This window comes from Peromyscus maniculatus, chromosome 13, assembly GCF_049852395.1.
Source record: "Peromyscus maniculatus bairdii isolate BWxNUB_F1_BW_parent chromosome 13, HU_Pman_BW_mat_3.1, whole genome shotgun sequence".
Lineage (NCBI taxonomy): Eukaryota > Metazoa > Chordata > Mammalia > Rodentia > Cricetidae > Peromyscus > Peromyscus maniculatus.
Genome location: NC_134864.1, coordinates 4,604,590 through 4,630,193, shown reverse-complemented (window position 1 = coordinate 4,630,193; position 25,604 = coordinate 4,604,590). Strand labels below are relative to the sequence as shown.

The 25,604-nt window shown below is 39.1% G+C and overlaps 1 protein-coding gene and 1 non-coding gene across 8 annotated transcripts in view; both read right to left on the bottom strand.

The window, feature by feature from the left end:
- The window catches only part of Dis3l2 (DIS3 like 3'-5' exoribonuclease 2), a 322,923-nt gene that overhangs the window by 217,880 nt on the left and 79,439 nt on the right, over nucleotides 1-25,604 (bottom strand). For 4 of the 7 annotated variants that reach the window (XM_006984206.4, XM_042259758.2, XM_042259759.2 and 1 more), the window contains one exon: nucleotides 21,204-21,245. The exons of the other annotated variants lie outside the window; for them this stretch is intronic. In XM_006984206.4, the coding sequence (XP_006984268.1) occupies nucleotides 21,204-21,245 (42 nt within the window). The remainder of the gene's footprint in view (nucleotides 1-21,203; nucleotides 21,246-25,604) is intronic. 7 annotated transcript variants of the gene reach the window in all.
- On the bottom strand, nucleotides 4,287-4,394 carry LOC121822195 (U6 spliceosomal RNA). Its single transcript, XR_006063206.1, has one exon. It is a non-coding gene; the product is annotated as a U6 spliceosomal RNA (small nuclear RNA).

Below are 25,604 nucleotides of genomic sequence, written 5' to 3'. Positions count from 1 at the left end.
GTGTCCTTTGGCCTTCCTCTGGCCACTGCTAGTCTCTGTTATTCCTTCACTGTAAGCTTCCTTCATCAGGCTACATCCTAGGTATTTGCACATTTCACTCTTCCATAGATAGTAAATTGAGTCATATTCATTATTGCATCTCACAGAGTTTCCCACAACGGTTGCACATAAAACAGGCTCAGTAAATATTTGACTCTTCTGAGTAGAATAAGATTTGAATTAACTATTTAAAAATCAAAAAAGAGCAGGAATGAAAGAGCTACCACATAATAAGAGACACAAAATTAAAATGCATGTTCACATGATTCTATACCACCCTGCAAAGTCCTCAATGGCATGAGGACACAGCAGGAAAATAATCAACAGGTCCTTTACCAAAATATAAAAAACATTTATAATTGTGAAAGAATAAAATTAGAAGACATTAAAAAAATACACTATTTTCTAAAATAAATCTAGGACTTTGTGTTTAAATTACAACTCCAGCTTCCAGTAGAGTCTCAAATGTAGGTAGGAAAATTCACGGATTCCCAATTTGAGAACAAATCTTAGCACAGAAACACACAAATGCCCAGACAAAGAAGAGGAAGCCTACACTGGGAGCAGCTTACAGGGCATTTCCTGTCCTTTCTAGAGTTGTAGAATTCGTTTCTATCGCTCAAAGACGGATGAACTATCTCCACTGAGAAAGTAAATTATATCAACTGCAAATATCAAGTGAAACTCACCAGAATTAAGAGGAGGAACTGGTCACTTCAAAACTGATGTATGTTAGGTTTTTCTTCCCTTCCTTTTAAAATTAATATGCTGTATTTCAAGACTGAGGAGCAAACAGAAAAATTCCCTGTAACCAAAAAATTCAAATGGAATCCTAAGTAAAGATACCAGGTACCATTTCCATTATGCTGGCTTACTCAAACTCCACACAAAACATTTAACAGCTCTGGTTATTGATACAGGAAAACCCTTCTATGGATACAAGGGCCATCTTTTGGAAAGTATTATTTTTTTAATTTTATAAAAAGAGTAAGTCTGTTTCAAGAATATTCAGTGCTGGGGTGGGGTGGGGTGGGGTGGGAGGGAAGAGGAGGAAGAGGCAGAGACTATAGCGTTCCCCTTGAGCAGAGGGTTGCTATCAACTTGGCAGAATAGAGCTTCTCTAAAGGACTCACACGCACATGTCTATGCACACATGTGCAGTACCCAGGCCGCTGGGACAACGTCAGCTGCAGGCTCTGTACCCAGGAGCCACCCCTCACTGCACCCGGGCCTCTGCTGGGCTCTGATGCATGTTAACAAGCCCAGGCAGGAGCTGCTCTTCCTCTCTTTGCTACTCTGACTGGGCTAAAGTGACAGTACTTGGTTGCCAAACATGTTTTAACAAATTTCCAAATCTCTTAATGGCATATTTGGGATGAAGTATAATACATGATTCAGGAAATATCTTGGAGCCAAGAAAAGCAATTGATATTTCCACAGGGACTTCTAGAGAAGACGTGGCAACAAGCCTCTTTCACTATAAAATACAACAAGGACACTACCATCCTAAAAACATATTTAGGGACATTCCTGAATGGTATAAGGTGGGTCATCACATGAACCTTTTACCTAGTTATCAGAAACATGACCAACTATCTCCATTCTTCTGCTGTTTAGGCCACAAACCCTGTTATCATTAATTAATCACTCAGTTGTTTGACATTCCCTACCTAACACCCATCACCCCCTATACATATCTCTCAGCCCATCCCATAACCCTGTCAGTTCTAAGTTCAATGATGTCAATCTTACTCAGCCTCTACCATCTCTCCAGAACATGGGCAACAGACTCAAAAAAGTCTCCCTGCCTGTTTTCAATCTACTCCCAACTCAGAGATCAGAACAAGCCTAGTAAACACAAGTCACATTGTAATTCCCCTCCATAACCCTTCTAAGCCTTCACATTTCAATCAGAGACAGAGGCCAAATCCTAACAATGATGCAGAGGTATATATCAGATGCCTGACATATATCCTCACTCCACCCCACTCATCCTTTCATCCTCAACCAGTAACTCTCCCTCTCAGCCTCTTGACTCTTCCTTGACACTCCATGTACACCAAATGCTCCCCAAGATCTCCATAAGGAGTCCCTCACTTCCTGTAGTTCCTACTACTCAGTTACCTTTTTGAGCCACATTATGAAAAATCTCTACTCTCATCCCCAAATTCACATCCCTCATATTTTTCTGCCTCTTTAGCACTTACAACTTATTGAGCATGCCACAGACTGTCTTATTCAATGTCATTATATCCTCCCCAATGGAATGTAAGCTCTATGAATAATTTTCCCTTATTTGTTCATTGTTATATACCCAAACTTATGATAACACCAAGCACACAGTAGGTACTCAATACCTATTTGCTGAATAAATAAATCTTGATAAATGTCATAAAATCCAAATGATATTTATCTTATAAATTTAATAAGAATTTCCCCAATCCCCACACCCAAACACAGATTAAACCATTTTGCAATATATAATACATAGTTATTGCTACAGTTTTCAACACTAACTTCCAATTCCAAAAACTTCCTTGTGCACTTCTGTTGGACCAGTGTAATGCCACAATAACTGCACATCCCACTTTCAAAGTGGCTCTGTCCCAGTAGGCCAGCCTTCGGAGCAGGTCAGCCTGGTCTACAGAGTGAGTTCCAGGACAGGCACCAAAACTACACAGAAAAACCCTGTTTCAAAAAATAAAATAAAATAAAATAAAATAAAATAAATAAAATAAAATAAAATAAAATAAAAAAGTGGGTCTTCCCACTCAGATGACTTGATTAAGAAAAAAATCCCTCACAGGTGTACCTAGCCTGGCTGCTTGTTAGTTCCAGATGTGGTCAAGTTGACAACCAAGAACAGCCAACACAGAGTCCATGGCCATCCTGGTGAAGAGCTGGCGGCTGGTAAGCAGGCAGGCTGGCACTGGAGCTATAGCTAAAAGCTCAATCTCAACCCACAAACAAGAGGCAGAGAGAGCTGAGAATGGTGAGGGCTTTTGAAACTTCAAAGCCCATCCCCAGTGACACACCTCCCTAACAAGGCTACACCTCCTAATCCTTCCCAAACAGTTTCACCAACTGAGGACCAAATATTTAAATATACACGCCTATGGAGGCCATTCTCATTCAAACCACCACACGCCTGAACAAAGAAGTGGGGTTGTTTACATACAGATAAACAAGGAAGCAGGATTTATGGCATACAGCTGGATCAATGAGACTGGTTTAGCTAATGAACAGTGAACACAGGAGCTGTCTCTGTAAGGGAGCAAGCTGTAAACATCTGATGACAAAAAGCTATGGTGGACATTTTCTACATGCACTATCAACACTCACACTCAGTCCACTGAGGAAGGCCTCACCCTTCATTTCCCTCGGAGCCTCACCCCAGGGGTGAGAAAGGCTTTGCCATTCTTCCATGGGTCTGAGCCTCCAGGGTCCCTGACATGGCCATTCCCACGCCATTCCCATGTCAGCAGCACGCATTCACTCAGAACTGCACTCACTCGGGGCTTTCTCCACTCTCTACAGATACCACATTCCCTTCAGTCTTCATCTCTTAACCGACACCAAGGCTGACTCCCTCACCTGGCCACTGCCACTGGTGCCAATGACACACAGTGACACATCTCTACAGCAAGCTGACCACCTGCAGGAGCGCTATGGCTGCACCACACCACCGTCCTCTCTTGTTTTTCAGGAATGTCCTTAACTGGTTTCTACAGTTGCTGGACTAATTTGAAATTCTTTTACTCCTGAATCCTCTCCTGCTGTTTTCATTACCTGACACTGGCCATAAGCATTTTCACTAACACAACATGGAATCCCAACATCATTTTGACTTTCATTTTTCAGATGGATAAGGAATTTTTATTCATTTATTAGCCATCATCTTCCTCTTTGGGGAATTGTCTATTATAGTCACTTGTCGATTTATTGAATGGATTATTTATTCTTTTAAAAAAATTTATGTAGTCTGGACATTACTCCTCTTTCAAATATACACTTAGCAAAAAGACAAACCCCTGCATCATATAGACTGCTTCTTTACCGTGGTAATTGTCCCCTCTGCTATTCACAAGCTTTAAAGCTTTATTTATTATTGTGTGTATGTTCTGTGTGTGTGTGTGCATGATGTGTGTGTGTGTGTGTGTGTGTGTGTGTGTGTGTGTGTGTGTGCATGATGTGTGGGTGTGCTTATGCATGTAGAGATCAGAAGCCAACTATGGAGTTGGGTCTTTAAAAATATAGAATGCTTCAAAAATTATTTGTCATCCATATGCTGGGGTCATGCTAATCTCTCTATTGTTCCAATTTTAGAATATAAGAGATGCCAAAGTGAGACACACAGGTTTTTCATTTGATGCAATTTTGTCAATTCTTGCCATTATTAAAAATTTTGGGCCTATTTAGAAATTCATTGCCTCTGCTTATATGTTCATTTTCCTTGTATTACTCTCTAATAGTTTCAAACTTTCAGGTCCTACATTAGAGACTTTCAACCATTTTGAATTGACTTTTGTGCAGGGTGAGAGATAAGAATCTAGTTTTGGTTGTCTCTATGTGGATATCCTGTTTTCCCAGCACTACTTGTTGAAAAGGATATCTTTATCTAATGTATACTTACAGCACCTTTCTCAAGAATAAGATGGTTAATTGTCCTTGGTTGCTTCCCAGAACTTCAAAGTAAGACCCTGTTGCTGAAAACACCACAAACTTCAGACAGGACTCGGAGGAATCAAGCTCGCACTAACTGGAAACCTCCCCCCTGAGAACTAGCTCTCCTACTATCAGAAGGTGCTACAAAAGCTGCCATTGGAGTAGAGTGATGGATTCTCCTACCCAGTGTGAAGTCTGTAAACCACACAGCCAGCCCAGCAAGCTGCCCCCAATGGTGTAACAGTGGCACTAACAACTGTCTAACTGGACTTAAGCAAGCCAAGAGGAAATTCATGCCTGGTCCTGTAAATCTAGCCAAAAACTCATGGCTCATAGAGAGCTCATTAACCTAGAGAATAACTTATTACTGCCATTTCTCTAAATCAGTTGAGCTACCAATTGTATTCTAAATACGTATGCTTCCACTCACAGGTAAATGTAGCTCACTACTACATAAAAGCTTCTTTTTTGTGGGAGAGACTACTATTGAGATACACTGGAGGTCCAAATGCATACAGTGACTGTGAAGTGCCCAGCCCAATCGGTACATCAAAACACAACCCTATACCTAAAGCTCCGGGAACATCAGGCAAGAGGGAGTGGAAAGTTTATGAGCCAGGGTCTAGAGAAATGGCTCAGCAGTTCAGAGCAGATGCTGCCCTTCCAGAGCAACCTAGTTGGTTCCTAACACAGACACATCAGGAGACTCACAACCTCATCTTGTCCTGGTTGGGTTTTTGTCAACCTGACAAAAGCTTGGGTCATCTAAGAAGAGGAAATTACAACTGAGAAAATGCCTCAGTAAGACTGGCCTGTAGGAAAGCCTAGAGGCCATTTTCTTGATTGACGATTATGTGTTAAAAACTATCCCACTGTGGGTGGTGCTGTCCCTGGGCAGGTGGTCCTGGGCTGTATGAGAAAGTGAACTGAGCAAGCCAGTAAGCATCAGCATCTCTGCATCAGTTCCTACCTTCAGGTTCCTGCCTTGACTTCCTGGATGATGGACTACAAGCTATAAGATAAAATAAACCCTTTTTTCCTCAAATTGCTTTTAGTTATGGTGTTTTATCACAGTAATAGAAACCCTAAGACATACCTATAACTCCAGTTCCAGGGAATCCAAAGCCCTCTTCTGGCCTCCATGGGTACTGCACTCACATGCACAAACACACACACACACACACACACACACACACCATAATGTTTTTTAAATTTTTTTTTTAAAGAGCCAGAGGACTGGGTCACCTGCTTCAAGATAGCATCTTCTATCTATGTTTACGACAGGGATGCTACACTCATAAAATCTTAACAATATGGTTACCTGCACAAGACCTAAACAGCGACCACACCAGTCATCGTAGCAACATAGATTGGGGATAGCTTCAAAAGACCTCACCCATAGATGAAGAGCTACAGGCAATCAAAACCCGATGAAAGAGGAAGACTCTTTTTTTTTCTCCAGGGACGAACTCCTTTATAGGTTATTCAGTCCTAAATAATCAACTCTAAATAGATTTACTTATGAGAAATATTAACTGTGACTCTCAGTAGGGTGTGTGTGTGTGTGTGTGTGTGTGTGTGTGTGTGGTGTGGTGTGACAGCAGCAATTATAGAAAAAGAGTTCATGAATTTGAGAGATAGGGAACACAGAAGGAGTCAGAAGGGGAAGCAGTATAGAAATGATATAGTATATTCATGTATGAAATTTGCATTTTTTTAAAGAAAAAGAAAGTTGTAGGGATGTTTTCAATTCCATGGTCTGTCAATATGTTTCTATGTGTACCATACTAGTTTGGTTACTGTGGTCCTGTACAATACCTTCAGGTCACACTTTGTGATACCTCTAGCATATTTCCTTGTCCTAAGAACTGTTTGGCTATCAGGTTGTTTTGTGCTTCTGTACGAATTTTAGGATTCTTTTACTATTCCTGTGAAGGATGCCACTGGAATATTAGTGTGGATGGCATTGAATCTAAGCACCACTTTAGGTAATATAATTACTTTAACAATATTAATTCTGCTAATCCATGAGTTTCTACCAGAATTTATCATGAAGGGGTTTTAAGCTTTGTCAAAGGCTTTCTTCTGTGTTTGCTGAGGTGGTCATATAATTTATGTCCTTTACTCATCTTCTTCATACTATATTACATTCATTGATTTGTACATGTTGAACCATATTTACATTTCTACAACAAAATCATGATTGTGGTATATGATCTTTTCAATGTGTTGTTTCCCTTATTTGGGCAAGTATTTCACTGAAAATTTTTGTATTTATGATCAACAAAGATACCAACTTATAGCTTTCTTCTTACCATGTCTGTGGTCATTTGAATGTAAATGGCTCACATGAGCTCATAGGGAGCAGCACTATTAGGAAGTGTGGCTTTGTTGGAGTTGGTGTGGCCTTGTTGGAGAAAGTATGTCACTGTGGAGGTGGGCTTTGAGGTCTTATACATGCTCAAGACATGCCTAGTGTCTTAGACCACTTCCTGCTGTCTACAGGTCAAGATGTAGGGCTCTTGGTTCCTTCTCCAGCACCATGTCTGCCTGCACACCTCCATGTTGCACCATAATGATAATGGACTAAACCTCTGAAAATGTAAGCCACCCCAATTAAATGTTTTTCCTTTATAAGAGTTGCTATGGTCATGGTATCTCTTCACAGCAATAAAAACCCTAAAAAAAAAAACAATGTCCTTATCCAGCTTTGACATCAGGATAATACTGGCACTGCACAATGAGTCTAGAAGCATTCCTTCCTTTCTATTTTATGGAACAGTTTGAGGATCTTTGGTGTTAGCACATCCCTAAAGGTCTAGTAGAGTCTAGCAGAGAGTCCCTCTAGTTGTGGGCTTTTCTTTAGAGAGTCTTCATAACTGCTTCAGTCTCACTGCTCATTGTGGATGAGTTCATGTTGCTTACATCCTGTAGATACAATTTTAGTAGGTCATGTGTCTTAAGAATTTGCCCATTCCTTCTAGATTTTCCAGTTTATTGGACTGCTAAGTTTCCAAAATATCATCTAATAATATTCTGAATTTCCATGATACCACTTTAATGACCCCCTTTCCAGCTCTAATTTCATTAATTTGGAGCTTCTCTTTCTTTTGGTTACTTTGGCTCACAGTCTATCAATCCTGTTTCTCTCTTCAAAGAACCACGTCTTTGTTCCATTATCTTTTGTATTTTCTTTCACTCTCTATTCCATTAATTTTAGCCCTGATCCATATTTCTTTCCACATACTAATTTGGGGCTTGGCTTGTACTTATTTTTCTAAGACCTTAAGGTTTATCATTAAGTAATTTATTTGAGTTTTCTCTGATTTTTAATGTAAGCAGAGATAGCTATAAACTTCCCTTTTAGAAAAGCCTTGGTTGTATCCCAAAAGTTCTAACAACTTATGTTTTCATTTTCATTTGATTCTAGGAATTTTCATATTTCCTTCCTGATTTCTTAAGTGACTCACTGATCATTTAAAAATATATTGTTCAATCTCCATGTATTTGTAGTTTCTGTGGTTTCTCTTGCTATTGACTTCTAGTTTATTCCATATGACATGATAAAATAGATTATTTTTATTTCTTTTTCCCTGTTAAGACTTGCTTTAAGACCTTACAATATGGTCTATTTTGGACACAGTATTATGGACTGCTGAGAACAATATATTCCACATTTATTGGATAGAATGTTCTACAGATATCCCATTAGGTCCATTTGACCTATGGTGAAGTTTAACTTATTTTTTTTTAATTTATCTGGATATATTGATGAGAGTAAAGTATTGAAGCCATTACTGTTATTGCATCTTGTCCATTTATGTCCCATACTGTTTGTTTTATGAAATTTGGTATACCAAACATTCTGAGTATATGTATTTTCAATTGTTCCATGTTCCTAATGGATTGTTTCCTTTTAAAAAACGCAATGATCTTCTAATTTTGGCTTGATGCCTACTTTGTCAGATATAAGTATACTATTCTTGATTTATTTTTTACTCCATTTGTTTGGAATGCCATTTTCGACCCTTTCCACTTTGGATCTGTGTTTTTGATAGAGGGTGTTTTTTTGTTTTTGTTTGTTTGTTTGGTTGGTTGTTTTTTTTGTTTTTGTTTTTGTTTTGTTTTTTTGTAGACAACAAACACCTGGGTTTTGCTTTGTTTTGTTTTAAATCCATTCAGGCAGTCTGCAACTTTTAGTTGAAGAGTCATGACCATTTATATTTAGGTTTATTATTAAGTATGTACCAACTTCACCCTTTCTTACCTTAGAGGTTTATTGGTTTCATGAGTTGAAAATGTTTGATTCTCTCCTACTTCTCATTGTTTATTCTCCTGGTAAGATGTATTTTTATTCCCAAGCTCTCACACTTTGTACATTCTTTCTTCTTCTTCCATATGATACTCCTTTAAACATTTTCAGAAATACAGTCTTAGTGGTCATGAATTGTTTTAGTTTATGCTTATCACAGATGGCCTTTATTTATCCTTTGATTTTGAAGGATAACTTCTGGTTATAGTAGTCTCGATTGGCAGTTATTTTGTTTCATGACTTGAAATAATAAGCCCATGGTCTTCAAGTCTTTAGTATATGTGTTGATAAGTCTGCTACTATATTACTAGGTTTACCTTTGTAACTTATCTAACACTTCTTTCTTGTAGCTTTCAGTATTGTTTGTCCTGTATTTTTTCATTTAATTATTATGCTTATTTATTATTTATTATGTGTTCAGTAAGTAGGTACAAATGTCCCATGGCAAACATGTGGAAGTTATAGGACAACTTTGGGGAGTTGGTTCTCTCCCTCCTCCACCATATGGTGATCAAACTCAGGTCATCAGGCTTGACAACGAGCAACTTTATCCATCAAGCAATTTCACACTCTTTACACTTTAACTAAATATGACATGGAAAGTTTCTTTTCCAGGCATGTCTTTTAAGGATCCTAGATGCCTTATACACTTGGATATCCCTTTGCTTTGCTAGATTTTGGGGTATTTTCTACTATAATTACATTAAGATTTTTAGGTCTTTAGTCTGTATCTCATTGTGGTGGTTTGAATAGGAATAGCCCCCATAGTCTCAAATATTTGAATACTTGGTCATTAGGGAGTGGTAATACTTAAGAAAGATTAAGAGTGGGTATGGCCTTGCTGAAGGAAGTATGTCACTGTAGGTGGGCTTTGGGGTTTCAGAAGCCCAAGGCAGGCCCAGTTGCACTCTCTCCTCCTACTGCCCATGGATATGGATGTATGTCAGCTCCTTCTCCAGCACCATGGCCACTTGCATGTCACCATGCTTCCTGCTTTGTTGATAATGGACTAAACCTCTGAATCTATAAGCTAGCCCCAATTAAATGCTTTCCTTTATAAGTGTTACTGTGGTCATGATGTCTCTTAGTCAGCAATAGAACACTGACTAAGACACTCAGTTTCCTTTCTTCTACAACAAATTGTAGTTTCATCTTTTAATCATGCCCCAAAAGGTCTTAGATGTTATGTGTATCACTGTGTTGTTATCTAACTGTAATAATTCCTCAACCTTAGTCTCTATCCCTGACATTCTTTTTTGTACCTAGTCTATTCTACTGGATGCTTTCTAATGAGTTTTAAAATTTGACTTAATGACCTTTCATTTCCAAGATAATAGTGTTGTTAATTTTTTTTTCCAAGTTCTCTATCTCTTTTTGTTCTTTTTCATCAAAGTTGTTGAATTTCTTGTTGAGGTCTTAAATTTATTTATTTATCCCATTCATCTGTTTATTGAATCCTCTCTAAGGTCAGTGCTCTTAACTGCTGAACCATCTCTCCAACCTCACTGATAAATTTCAAGCAATACTTTTTAATTCATTGGCATTTCAACCATTTCTGTACTTTTAAATTTAGCTACTGAAAGGTTGTGAATTTTTGGAGAGGTCATATTGTTTTTCATATTTATTGAGTTTCTAGGCTGTAATTTGTATATCTGTGGAATTAATATCTCTTCTGGCATTAGGGTGTTCTCAGTGAACAGCTTTCTGTTGAAAGGTCAACCCCAACACTACACAGTGAAGAGAAAAAGCACTGCTGTTCCAGCAACAACACCAAAACAAGTCACATAAAGCCAGTGTCTACATCACTAATAAGCATAAAACGTGAAAATAGAAAAAATAGCATAGACTAAACTATGAAGTTAAAACTCATGGAAGTAAAAGTAATAATAAAAAATGAAATAAAGGAGGCAGAAAAGAATAGAGGTAGGGTTCATTGAAAGTAAAGAAAAAGAAGAATGTGAGAAAAGGGGAAGAGGAAAAAGTAAGAGATAAAAATTCCATTAGAAAATAAATATGGAAGCCAGGCAGTGGTGGTACATATCTTTATCCCAGCACTCGGGAGGCAGAGGCAGAAGGATCTCTGAGTTTGAGGCCAGCCTGGTCTATAAAATGAGTTCCAGGATAACCAGGGCTGTTAGACAGGAGAAACCCTGTCTCGAAAAGCAAACAAAAAGAAAAGAAAAGAATTATGAAAATAAAATTAGATGAAGGTAAAAATAAAAATAAAAACAGATCTTTTAAAAATAAAAAAACAATAATAAAGTAAAAAGAAAGAAGACTTTAAGTGACAGAATCAGAGAAGTTTATTTCTGGGTCCTTTAACACTGGAATCTTCAGGATGAGGGTCGGGTAGTGAAATGGAGTTCAAGACTCTTGTAGATCCTAACATTCAGGCTAATGCTGAACGAATGTGGGCTAAGGATCAAATCAGTCAAGGGCCAGTTGTCAGCTTAATGGCTTCAATCCTGGTAGAAGCTTTCATTCTTTGCATAACGGGAGCCACTGCTGACCATGTGGACAATCTCCCAGTATATGTACCTAGGGGCAACACATCTCCGTGCTAGGAGTCTTCCAAGGGCACTAAAGTGTGAAGGAAGAAACAGAACATTGGCTTCTGCCTGGGAAAGGGGGAAGTGGGAAGCTTGCACTCTGCCTGCCAGTTTCAGCCTGTTCAGATCCCATGCAGGAGGAAGTAGGCAGGGGAAATAGAGATCTGCTGGACTAGGACACATGGCTCTTGGCCCTACCCTACAGGGAACCACATGCAGAAAGGAAGCAGTTCTGGAGACCAAGCAATCTACCAGTCATGGGCTTAGAATTCCTAGCCACAAGATTGGGGATACTAACCATGAGACTTTTTACACTGAGCCCTCTGCTAACCAAATTTCTCAGCCAGATCATGCTCTACTTGCCCTGCCCAACTGTCTCCTGTGGCTGTCTCCTACTGAGACACTGTACCAGGGTAGACCCAGGCTCAGAGTTGTAACAGTCCTTGCTTTCAAGTTCCCAAGAAGCTGACTCTCAATAGGAGAGCTCTCATTCAAGAACTTACATTTATTTACTTATTAGTGTGTGTGTGTGTGTGTGTGTGGTGTACACCACAGTGCACATGTGTCAGAGGTCAGAGGATAGCATGAAGAGCTTCTTCCCACAAGCAGATTGAACTCAGCTCTGCGGGCTCAACAGCATCTTGACCTGCTCTGCCATCTGCCCAGCTCTCACTGGGGCCCTTCCTAAAAGGAGGCCTAGCTACCAAATCCTCAAATATAAGGAGCAACAAAATGGGCTTCCTCTCTAATGCCAGTCTACTATGCAAGGAGTCACTTTTACACCAAACCCTGCACTGGGGTTAAGGCTTTCAAGGCGATGGACTTCCTACAGGAGCTAAGAATGCCAGCAGCTGTCCCCGTGCTGGGCACCTTCCCTTTTATTGTAGCTTTAGGTGGTCCGTTGAGACTGGAAAGGTTTCCTACTTTTTCTGCATAATCTCTACTTTTCTGGCTCTTCTATCATCTCTTTGTGATTACCAATGCTTTTCCTCTCTTCAGAATATAGTCTGTTCTTTCTTACTCTGAGTTTTCTCATCATGATGTGAAACAGAAAGCTTCTGATCTACCACCATGACCTAGAAAACAGTTGACTTTTTAAGTAACTTATTGGCATATGTGTAAATAAGTCACTCCCATCATATTAAGGGTCTCAAATGATAGTTCTAGGGTTTGCTTTCTGTCACTTGTGTGCATGTATGCGTGTCTGTGTGTTTGTGTGTGTCTGTGTGTGTCTATGTGTCTGTGTGTGTGTATGTGTGTGTGTGTCTGTGTGTGTCTATGTGTCTGTGTGTGTGTGTCAGCCCTGCTCAATTTTCCTCAATATTAGCTCCATTGCCACAGCACCCCGCTCTTCATAGAGAAAGATGAAGGAGACAAACACAAGGTTCCAGATTGTGTTCATCCTCTTCACTAACCCAGTAATGAATCTCTCACTAAATACTCTGCAAGAATCCCAAGGTCTGCTGGGTGGTGGTGCATGCCTTTAATCCCAGCACTCGAGAGGCAGAGCCAGGCGGATCTCTGTGAGTTCAAGGCCAGCCTGGGTTACAGGGTGAGTTCCAGGAAAGGTGCAAAGCTACACAGAGAAACCCTGTCTCAAAAAAAAAAAAAAAAAAAAAAGAACCCCAAGGTTCTTTGGGACTGATATGGGTCACATGTCCATTCTTGCACCAATCACCACAGCAGAGAATTAAACTAGACTAGACCAGAGTTTCTTAAACTTTTTCCTCTTGTAATGTCTTTAACTCAACACATTTTTACATGACACTAGATATATAGTATAAAAATAGTTTTACAAGTTAAATAATTACCAGTAAAATATCATAAAGCATTTTTCTTTTTCTGAGTTTTTTTGAGACAGGATCTCACTCCATAGCCCAGGCTGCCCTACAACTCACTATGTAGCCCAGCTGGCTCAAACTTTCAACAATCAACCTGTTTAAGCCTCCAGAGTGCTAGGATTACATGCTTTTGCCATCACAACTGGCATGAAATTTATTTTAAAACAATTCTCAGGTATTCATATAATTTTGTCATTTATTAAAGCTTGAATAAAGTTTTGATATGGATACATTTATTTTATAGAAAGGATTACATCTTGGCTGAATATTTGATACTATAGGACATACTAATAAAATACACACATAAAATTTCAATATTTTTCAGAGTTGAACAATGTCTTGATTTAGAATTATCAATAATGAGAACACTAATTTTCAGTAATATATATTATAAAATGATAAAAGTATGTTTAGGAGCAATATAAAAATTATTGGTAATAATGAACTAATCTCAAGAAAATTCATTTAATTTTTTTTGTGAAACTCAATCAGCAACTCAAACAATTTTTTTATTTTTTTATTATATTTTTTAGGGTTTTTTGAGACAGGGTTGATCTGTGTAGCTTTGGAGCCTTTCCTGGAACTCACTCTGTAGCCCAGGCTGGCCTCGAAATCAGAGATCTGCCTGCCTCTGCCTCCCGGGTGCTGGAATTAAAAGCCTATGCCACCACCGCCTGGCTTACAATTGTTTAAAAATCAGACACTCTACGACTATCCAACCCAAAGATATACTAATTTTAACACTTCTATGCTGAGGAATGACAGTAAGAAAATATGATAAGCCTTCATTTTCTAATATTAAAACATTATGTTTCTAAAAGGGAGAAAACTTTTTACATACAGATAAAAGTGCAATTTATAATGAAAAGTAACCTCAACTTTGAGGCAAGCTATTCCCAACAGGGTTTCCTACTGTGTGGCATGATGGCAGGAGCAGTACCAAGTGAAATGATATGTGTGCAGGACTAAGTTTTCAATGACATCATCTGGTGAAACACTAGTGAACGCTGCTGGAAACAGCTTGAATTCATTAAGGAGCTTATAATTAATTTTTGGTTGTTGTGGGTTCTAAAACATTTTACTTTTACCAAGTTTTTTGTAGCTCCCCCATTCAATTATATGGCCCTCACAGAGACCCACAGAGACAGACAAGACTGACATTCCCCTATGTTAGTGGAGTATAAACAATGTGTGCCTTCTAGTAAAGACGAAAGATCCAAGTCTCCTTAGAAATGATCAAACTAGTATTCTTTTTAAAGAAATTCTCTGTATTTGTATTCCTAATAGGGCTGTAAATGCTTGTTTAAATCAAATATTACTTCTTTTAGAATCACAATTTTTGACACAGAATCAAAACAGGAATATAATACTACTCAGGAAAGAAAATAACCTAAATGTTTCAATAACTTGTCAACTAAAATAAGGATCATTTACACTTAAGGTTTTTACTTATGTGGGAACTTAACTAGTATCTAACCTCAAATTCTCTCACATCATACCAACCTGTAGCAAATGCATTCCATATCTCACAGATGCACTTCAATATCCTGGAACTCAATGAAAAATAAATTTAATCTGCAGACCATTTCTGAAAATAAGATAGTTACAGTAAAAATGTTTGAGGACAAGAGAGCATCAGGCATTGAAACAAGAGCCATATTCCAGGCTGCTCATATTCCACATGGTCAATCTCTACTAAGAGACTAAGAATAATTACCTGGGGAAGTAGGGCTAAGGGATGGCTCAGTCAGCAAAGTGCCTGCCATGTAACCATAAGCACATGAGTTTGATCCCTGCACCCACATAAAAAAGCTAGGCATGATGGCATAGGCTATAATCCGGGCCTGGGAAGGCAGAGACAAGTAAATCCCTGGGCCTCACTAGTTGACTAGCCTACCCTAATCAGTAGGACCCAGGTCCCAGTAAGAGACCCTGTCTCAAAAAACAAAAACAAAACAAAAACAACAAAGTGGGCAGCTCCTAGGTCATAAAGAAAAGTGGTTGACTTCTGATCTACACACACACACACACACACACACACACACACACACACACACACGAATAAGTATCTGGGCTGGGGATTTAGACAAAAACTTTCAAGAAAAGAGGGACATAATGTCCTATTTCATGTTGGTAAGAGTTAATGCATGAGTAAAATGTCAAAATAAGGAACCCTATCTACCAGACAAACAATCCTATCTACAGTAGCATTATAGATTGATCGATAGATAGATAGATAGATACATAGATACATAGATAGACACATAGATAGATACATAGATACATAGATAAAAATAAAACCATTTGGAGTAAATTAACCAAGGAAGCAAAGAATTCTACAAAGAAAACTTTAGAACTCTAAAGAAGGCACTAGAAAATAGAAAGACCTCCCATGCTCATGAATTGGTAGATTCAATTCTATGAAAATGACCATCTTACCAAAAACAACATATAGAGTCAATACAGTCTAATCAAACTCTCCATGCCATTCTTCACAGAAATATATATTAGATAATAAAATCCAGACTTCTCATGTCAGAAAAAGGAGACATAAATGGAAAGTTAGAACAAATTATGTGGTGTTCTACTGGAATTGAAGATATTTCATGGACATAAATTGTAATGCATGGGTGGAGAGGTGTGTGTGTGTGTGTGTGTGTGTGTGTGTGTGTGTGTGTGTGTGTGTGTACGCGCGCACACATTTATTGGTTCTTGTTCACTAAGATGGCTTTATAGAACCTGTATTTCTTTGCTAAAAGGAAACAGGGTTTCTTAGAAAAATGAGTAATTCCAGTGAAAGCACTATGTAACAGATCTATTGTAATTTAAACTAAATAAATAATGGTAAAAAATTACCTCTCAGCAAGTAATGAAATCAACCAATTATGCCTCTGAGAAAAAACATGATCTGCTCTTTCCCAAAGAGCATCTCTGCACAGAATCATACATGCTTCTTAGGACCTGTGAATCAAACATTTACTTAATGCCCACTGTCACTTCCACACAAGATTCTAGCCCTTAGTGTCTCATGAGTTCTGACAACACGAGCAGTCATCTCTTTTGGAATAAGCCACCTAAAACCAGCCAGGCAAAAGTGGTAGCATCTCAGCAAAGATGATTCCAGAGAGAACAACACATAACAGACTCTGAAGCCAAGGGGGGCTTTTGTCCACTAAAGCATGGTGCCCCTACCATTTGTCAAAATGACACAAAGAACCTAAAGTTAGTTCCTAAGAACTCTAACCTGATTCTCAAAATACATTTGTTTAGTGGAGTTGTTTGGGTTTATAAAGGAAGGGTTTGCTGTTATTTTTGCTTCCTTTGGTCCTAAGAGTAGTATAGCATCATTATTTTGTAGTATGAGGGGGGCTTTAAATCAGGGTGGCTGTGGAGGGGGGAAGCACATCTTTAATAAGGTATTTCTTTTTTCACCATGGATACTATATTTCTAAATGAATGCATAAAACCCAGTACTATTTCCAACTCATATTTCACAGAAAGTCATGTTTCATTTTAAACTGATGAGATTTCAAATGTTCCCTAAAGGCTTTACATGCATGTACTTCCATGATTCAGTAACACAAGAGGTAGCTACTGTCAACTAGAAGGCTAGTCAAGCTAGCTCATATGAAATTATTCTGGAGGGAATCTACTTATAGGACTTAACTATGAGGAAAGTCTAGAAAAGACCTGAAGGAGAACCTGGCCATGAGCTATAAATGCACCAGAACTGTATGTGCATGCATGCTTGCAACAACACAAAAGCAAAAGGTTTATCTGCACTATGGTTCACGGCATCAGCTAAGCCCTGCCTAGAGACTAGCAAGAAAATTACCCCAACTAGACGCTCTCCAGCTTCACTGGCTACGTCTCCAGCCATGAATGACGAAGCCCTCTCCTCAGCATTTTCTGACTTCCTTTGCAAACAGCTAAGCCATATACCAAATGGAAAACTACTTTTCAACAAACCAGGGCAGGGAACAAAAAAAGAGTTTGGGGCCACAAGTCACTGTGCAGCCCTGAGCGCTGACCTTAAGAGGAGCTGCTGGAGCCTAATCCCAATGGAGTTCTGCAAGCTCCTCCAATTAGGGTTGCAGGTCAGTCTGGGGGTATAATTTGGGTTGAGTTGAGTTGGGTTGGGTTGGGTTGGTTTGTTTGAGACCACGGTCTTACTATGTAGACCAAGCTGGCCTTGAACTCACAGAGATCTTCCTGCCTCTGCCTCCAGAGTCCTGGGGTTAAAAATATGTGCCACCACACCCAGCTTCAATTTTTGATATTTAAGCAATGGTTACCCTTAAGATGATGTAGTAACATTTTTTAAACCAACAATTTTCTAAGAACACAACTCAAGAAAAAAAGTTAATATTGTTTTATCATTTTTAAAATCTGTCACCTTCCCCTATGCTGACAGAAACAAAAATTGAGCTCAGTGTAGGCTGATTCTACCATGTAACCTTAGCTTATGCTGCTGCAAAGTTCTGGAAACTACCCTGGGCAGAGACTTTTGTATACTAAGTACCAGCCAAGAACAAATTTTTACAGCTGATTTTTAAACTCTTTAAAATTACACTTTATAATGGAAATACTGACAGATGTTTTACCCTAAAAGCACTGTTATAATATTTCTAGCTTTGAAAAATACAAAACTATGAACTCAGCATCAAAGATACAAGAATAAGTCATTAAATTATAAAATTACCTTTTTAAATAGGCATAAATAAAAACATCCATTATCACAGCCAGCTAGATAGTTCAGTGGGTAAATGCTCTTCCCGCCAAGCCTGATGACCTGGGACCCACATAATAGAAAGAGAACCAATTCCCACAAACTTTCCTCTGACTTCCACATGTGGGCTGTGGCGCGCACACACACACACACAGACGCACACTTTATGGATCAAATATGTTCACATGCCCTAACAGATGCATTTAACTTTCCAAATGTTCTTAACCACTGAAATAGTATTTCAGTGAATAGAGTGCTTATCCCATACATGCTTGGTCATCAGTGTCTGATTTAACCCATTAGCCCATGTGCAGACAGATCCCAGCTCTTGTTTCAACACTCTGAAGAAGGGGTACAACATAAGTCCATACTGACTCAAAGAGTACAACAACCTGAACCTTGGAAAACTTGCAACATAGAAAACCATTCTAGAAGCTGGTACTCAAACAAATAACCTATGACAAGGATATCCCACTAGAGAACATAAAGTCAGGCACAGTGGACAATTGTGGCTATGTGAATTTTACCCCACACCTTCCATACTCTTCAAATTTGGCTTATTGGTTCTAATCACAACAAGAGAGGGTTAGCTATTCATCATGGTCCTACATGGTGTTCCACCAGCAACATGCATGTCATCCTCTAGATTCTAGCAATTATGTTACAAGGAAGCAGATACAGAACTAAGACCTAAAGAACTTGGGTACCAGCTTTGTGGCTCAGGACTTGGGTTTGCTGTCCTAATTCATCCCCTTTAAAAGAAATTAGTAAGGCAAATCACCATATCTCCAAGTTTAGTAGTGTCTGAATTACACAGTGAAAGCACTCAGGGCACGAAATAGGAAATGTAAGGAACAAGTTGATAAAAAGAGCAAGGATAGACTGTAAGTTTGCTAATGGAAAGGAATATCAAAATTTTGTAGCCAAATCTGCTGTGCTCATCTTCATAATTGCAATTAAAACCAACTATAGGCGCTGGAGAGATGGCTCAGTGGTTAAGAGTGCTGGCTGCTCTTTCAGAGGACCTGGGTTGAATTCCCAGCACCTACATGGCAGCTCACAACTGTCTATAACTCAAGTTTCAGGGGATTTGATACCCTCATACATACAAGCAAAATACCAATATATATAAAATAAAAATAAATTATTAAAAATGCAATTATATTTATGTACTAATTAAAAGTAGTAACAGAGGAATGTCATTAATTTTTCCTCCTGTTTTAAATACCTTTAGTCAGTGTAACTCAGCTTTATTTACATATAGAAAAGTACACAAACCATAAATGTCCAATATGATGAACTCTTACAAAGTAAACACACTAATAGAACCATAAACAAAATGAAGAAACAGGACCACCAAAATTCTAGCTTTCTATGTCGCACAAAACTATGTTTTCACACTCCACTGCTCCAGATTTCTCCTAAGCCTTAAATAATTCTCCCCACACAAGTAGACAGGCACATGGACACAGTCTGTATTTCAGCATGAGAAATTAAAAGATGGCGGCCTAAAGAACAAGGAAGTAGAAGAAAGAGATTTGCTTTATGTGTTGATGGAATCTCAACAACAACGGCTATCTAGGAAAAGCTTCTGGACAAAATGGAAAAAAGTTTAACAATGGCCACTCCAACCTGAGTTGCTCTTTGTAAGACTATGCTCCCTCTCTTTGCCCAGCATTCTGAATTCTAAAGAGAAGATGCACCTAAATTATTAACACGTTAGCTAGGTCACTGGTCTTTCTTTCACTCTGCAGAAGCTAGAGCATCTGAGATAACACCAGAATGTGTTAACATATCTCCCTACTTTTAGGCTCATGCAACAACTAACACAAAACGTGAACCTGCTGAGGTTTGAGTTGTTATTTTATGTGTACATGCATGCAGTGCCCACAGAGGCCAGAAGAGGGTGTCAGATCCCCAGGAACTGGAGTCCAGACAGTTGTTAACTACCATGTGGGTGCTGGGAACTGAGCCTGGACGTCTGCAAGAGCTGCCAGGGCTTTTAAGTGCTGAGCCATCTCTCCAGATCATGCTAAGAGGTTTGGCTTGCCAGAGAGTACTATGTCTATAAGAACTACAGGTACCATGAGTAAGAAGCCAGGTCCATGAAGAAGACTCCACCCAGCACATGGCGTTCCTGCCCACTGTCCTATTCCTCCCCTCCCTCCCTGTAAAAGCCCTTTGTTCCCTGAGTACCCCATGATGAATCTGTGAGGACAACAGTCCCTCCATCTTAGAGAACCGGCCCTGAATAATCTCCTCCCCATCAAATGGCAAGCAGTCAGAGGCTGGACAGGAAGAAAGGAGAGTAAGACAAAAGGGAAATTACTCTTTATCAAGTTCACTCTCTAGAAATCAGTTAAGGACGTGGCACACACTGCCATAAACTACTTAGGTAATAAACTGTTTCCTAGGGGAAAAATTAAATAATCCATTCAAGAAGAGCTTGAAATTGACTTCTCTAGAATGGACAGGTACAGAAATTAGCTTATCTAGTCAATAGCATTTTGACATCACATACTCAAAATCCCCCAAGAAAAATATAACTCCTCCAACCAAAAGGGGTAGGGACTTGTAAGGAACACTCTGGTGACTATCAATATTTGCACAAGTGTGCACATACCCCTAATACTCTACCTTTTCAGCACCAAACAACAAAGAGTTCTGCCCTTTCCCTTTCTAAAATTCCCCTGCTATCAACTAATTCAGGAGACATACTTGAGCTTGCAATTCCTGGCTTACACTAGTTAACTGCTTTTTTTTTTTTTTTTCCTTTTCCAAAAACCTAGTGACATAATATACGGGCTTCTGTGTACCTTGAGTTAAAAGCCCTCACTCAATATTGCCTCCAAAGGTGTCAAGTAAAAGTGAGATGAATCTTAGGGGACAAAGGCTTTGAAAGTAGCCCACATGGGTCCATTCACGCCTAACCAACAATAGAACTTTCTGTTCTTCTCCGGACCACTCTATCATCTGGCTCTTTTGTATCTGCTTTATTGTATCTTTATAATAAACCCTAGGTTTAATCCTTACAACTACATAATAAAGCCAGGCATGAAAGTACATACCTGTAATCCCAGAACTCCAGGCAGAGACAAGGTTATCCTTGGCTACACAGCAAGTTTGGAGAAGGAAAGAAGGAAGGGGGAGGAAGGAAGAAAGGAAGGGAGGAATGGAGGAAGGGGAAGGGAAGGAAAAGGAACAGGAAAAGGAAAGAGAAGAAAGAAAACAGAACAATTTATATTTTATATTCAAAGGGGAAAATTATATCTAGCTAGCTTCCATATACAAACACCGAGAAAACCTGACTGGACTTCCGCTGTTTTCTCATCAATGACACTTAGTTCTTAAAAAAAAAAAAAAAAAAAAAAAAAAAAAAAAAAAAAAAACTCTGCTTCAAAAGATCACAAAATTTAGTGAATTTACCATATGCTCTTTCCTTCTAGTCACAAAATATTACATCAAATAAAATGAACCAGATGTTTTTCTAATGCTGTCAAATACTGAAACTATTTAACAAATATTTATTCCCTGCCTACTGTATGCCAGGTATCAGGTGGCTAGCTACAGGAGAAGTAAAGGAACACATGAAACTCACATTTTAGAAGCATTCATGACTTTCCAAGGACTGTGCTAGGTGATTCTAAGTCATTAATTTTCACCAACAAACATACCCCACTTACATGTGACTGCTTCCACACACACTCCAAAGCTCAGAGCCAGAAAGTAAAGGACCTAGAATGTAATCCTATCTGAGTTGACAAGACTATATTCTGACAAGACACTATTACTATAAACACAGAGACACACGGTCCCTACCATGAACAGCTTATACTTAAAAGAACAAATGCTTCTACATCTTTAAACACAGTCCTTTGCCTGAAAATTTTTCTTCTCTCCTGAAAGTTCATCTGGAAAACTGTCAACCTGCAACTCAAATATCATCCATTAAAGAAACTGGAACAAGATCTGCTAGACAGAGTTGTCCTCTCCTCCATCAAGCTCCTGCACCTCCATCATCTCACTGTCCAATTCTCTATTGAGCAACACGTCCCAAAGCACTGTGGGAAGTGCTCTATTTACCTAGGGAGGCTGAAGATGGCAGTTACATTCCCCAAGACCTAAGCCAATGCCAAGCAAAGCCAATATTCAGCCAATCAAAGTTGAATAAACAAATGAATGGTGGAAATCATTTAAATAAAAAAGCTATTTTAAACTACATTATGTAAATAAAAGTACATGCAACCCATTACAGGAAAGAATATAAAGAAAAGAGAATAAGATTCAAGGCAGAAGCGTGGAGTGTAAGAAGGGATATCAATAACATACTAAAACTAAGAAAAAGGATTTCTTTTTTTTATCATATTTTTTTAAATTTATTTTACAATACTATTCAGTTCTACATAATAGCCACAGATTCCCTTGTTCTCTCCCTTCCTGCCTCCCTCCCCTTCCCCCCAGCCCATCCCCCATTCCCACCTCCTCCAGATCAAGGTCTCCCCCGAGGACTGGGATCGACCTGATAGACTCAGTCCAGGCAGGTCCAGTCCCCTCCTCCCAGATTGAGCCAAGCGTCCCTGCATAAGTCCCAGGTTTCAAACAGCTATCTCATGCAACGAGCCCAGGACCTGGTACCACTGCCTAGATGCCTCCCAAACAGATCAAGCCAATCGACTGTCTCACCTATTCAGAGGGCCTGATCCAGTTGGGGGCCCCTCAGCCTTTGGTTCATAGTTCATGTGTTTCCATTCATTTGGTTATTTGTCCCTGTGCTTTATCCAACCTTGGTTTCAACAATTCTCGCTCATATAAACCCTCCTCTTTCTCACTAATTAGACTCCCAGCGCTCCACCAGGGGCCTCGCCATGGATGTCTGCATCCAGATTCCTCAGTCCTTGGATGAGGTTTATGGCACAACTATTAGGGTGTTTGGCCATCCCATCACCAGAGTGACCAACAGTCCAATTGAGAAATGGGCTTTAGAACTAAACAGAGAATTCTCAACAGAGGAAACTCAAATGGCTGAAAGACATTTAAGGAATTGCTCAACATCCCTAATCATCAGGGAAATGCAAATCAAAACAACTCTGAGATACCACCTTATGCCTGTCAGAATGGCTAAGATCAAAAACACTGAAGACACTTTATGCTGGAGAGGATGTGGAACTAGGGGAACTCTCCTCCACTGCTGGTGGGAATACAAGCTTGTCCAACCACTTTGGAAATCAATATGGCGTTTTCTTAGAAAATTGGGAATCAATCTCCCCCAAGATCCAGCTATACCACTCCTGGGCATATACCCAAGGAATGCTCAATCATACCACAAGAGCACTTGCTCAGCTATGTTCATATCAGCATTGTTTGTAATAGCCAAAACCTGGAAACAACCTAGATGCCCTTCAACTGAAGAATGGATAAATAAATTGTGGCACATATACACAATGGAATACTACTCAGCAGAGAAAAACAATGACATCATGAGGTTTGCAGACAAATGGATGGATCTAGAAAAAATCATCCTGAGTGAGGTAACCCAGACTCAGAAAGAAAAAGGATTTCTTATGAAGGAAGAACTTCAGGTCAGATGACAGACGATAAGTCTCCTAACTAAAGCTTGGTGGATCAAAGAGAAGGACAAGGTGGAGGAACTGGAACAGTCCAATAAAGACAAAGATTAAATAAGAAGGTGCCAATGGGAATTCCAAGATAACACGCTACATTCTGAAAAGATCAAATCTGTAAGTTATAGGCATAGGAGAAGAATCCTGCTCTAAAGTCATAGAAAACATTTTCAAAAGAATTAAGGCAAAAAAAAAAAAAAATGTCCCAGAGTTAGGAAAAGGAATGTCAATCCAGATACACGAGGGGTTTAAGACATTAAAGAGACAGACCAAAACAGAAACTCCCCTCTCATATTATATATAAAACATTAAAAATACAGAACATAGAAAGTACATTGAAAGCAGTATGAGAGAAATGCCAAGTCACATCCAAAAGCAGGTCCATCAGAACAATAGCAGGTTATTCTGCTTTAAAAGCAAGAGGGCCTGGAATGATATAGTTTAAGTTCTGAAAGATAACAACTGCAAACCCAGACTACTATATCCAGCAAAGCTATCCGTCACAACTGAAAGAAAGATGAAAACTTTACATGATAAAAATATACTAAAGGAATTTATGAGCACTAAGACAGCTATGTAGAAGATACTTGAAGGGATCTTTCAGACTAAAGAGAAGAAAAAAAAAATCCATGCATGAAGCCCAGAAAAGAATAAACCACACTAGAATAATAGTTAAACAAGAGACGGAGATGGGGGAAACGAACAGTACAAACAGGCAGGAATCGATATACAACTTTCAATGGTAATTTTGATATATATGGTCTCAATTCTCCCAGTCCAAAAGTACAAACTAAAGATTGCATCAAAAAGCAGGAACCTGAAGAAGAGGGGCAGAAAGATTAAGAGGACCAGGATGTCTGCTGTGAGATAGTGTCGTTTATATCTGGGAGACGACATCCATGAAATCTTAAAAAAATACAGATGCATAAGTAGGACCTACACAGTGACAATACCATTTGACTTGCCAAGCTGTGTGAGGGAATCTCACAAGGCACCACCCTAAATGAAGAGCTACAGGCAATTAATGCTGAGAAAGGGAGGATCAGCTCTTTCTTCTCTGGATGCAAGGCCTTTGTATGTGATTAGGTATTTCTCTCATGCTGCTTTCTACCAGAAAAGTCCATGACAGGTTATCCAATCCCGAGTAGTTAGCCCTAAACACATGAGAAACACTAAACAGACTCAGCAGTGTGTGTGTGTGTGTGTGTGTGTGTGTGTGTGTGTGTGTGTGTGTGTGTACAGACTCAGCAGAGTGGGGGGTGTGCACATGCACACGTATGCCTGCATGTGTGTGTGTGCAAGCATACATATGTAATAAAAGAAGTTACAAATTTAAGAAGGAGTAGAGGAAATAGGGAGGACACAGGAAGTGGTGGAAGAGAAAGAGGGTAGAGATGAAATTATGCAAATATAGTACTCCTGTATAAAATCCTCAAAAAAATTAATAAATTTAAAATTTTTAATGGGAGGAACCAAGCTGGGTATAATGGCTCAGGCCTTTAATCTCAGCACTCTGGAGCCAGAAGCAGGAGATCTCTGTGAGTTTGAGGCCATCACGGTCTACAGAGCAAGTTCCAAGACAAAAATCCAGTCTCAAATAAAAGGAAGAACCACCTACTTGTGACCTCTAAGAAATGCACCTCCTACAAAAGATAAACAATATCTTAGGGTCAAAGAATGGAAAAGGGACCCATGTAAATGGACCTGGGAAACAAACAGTGTCACAGATCTAATATCTGACAAAAAAGGCTTCAAACCAAAACTAGTGGGAAAAGATAAAGGTCACTTCGTACTGAATAAGAGAGCACTCTATCAGAAGAACATTACAATTCTAAATGTATATGCCCA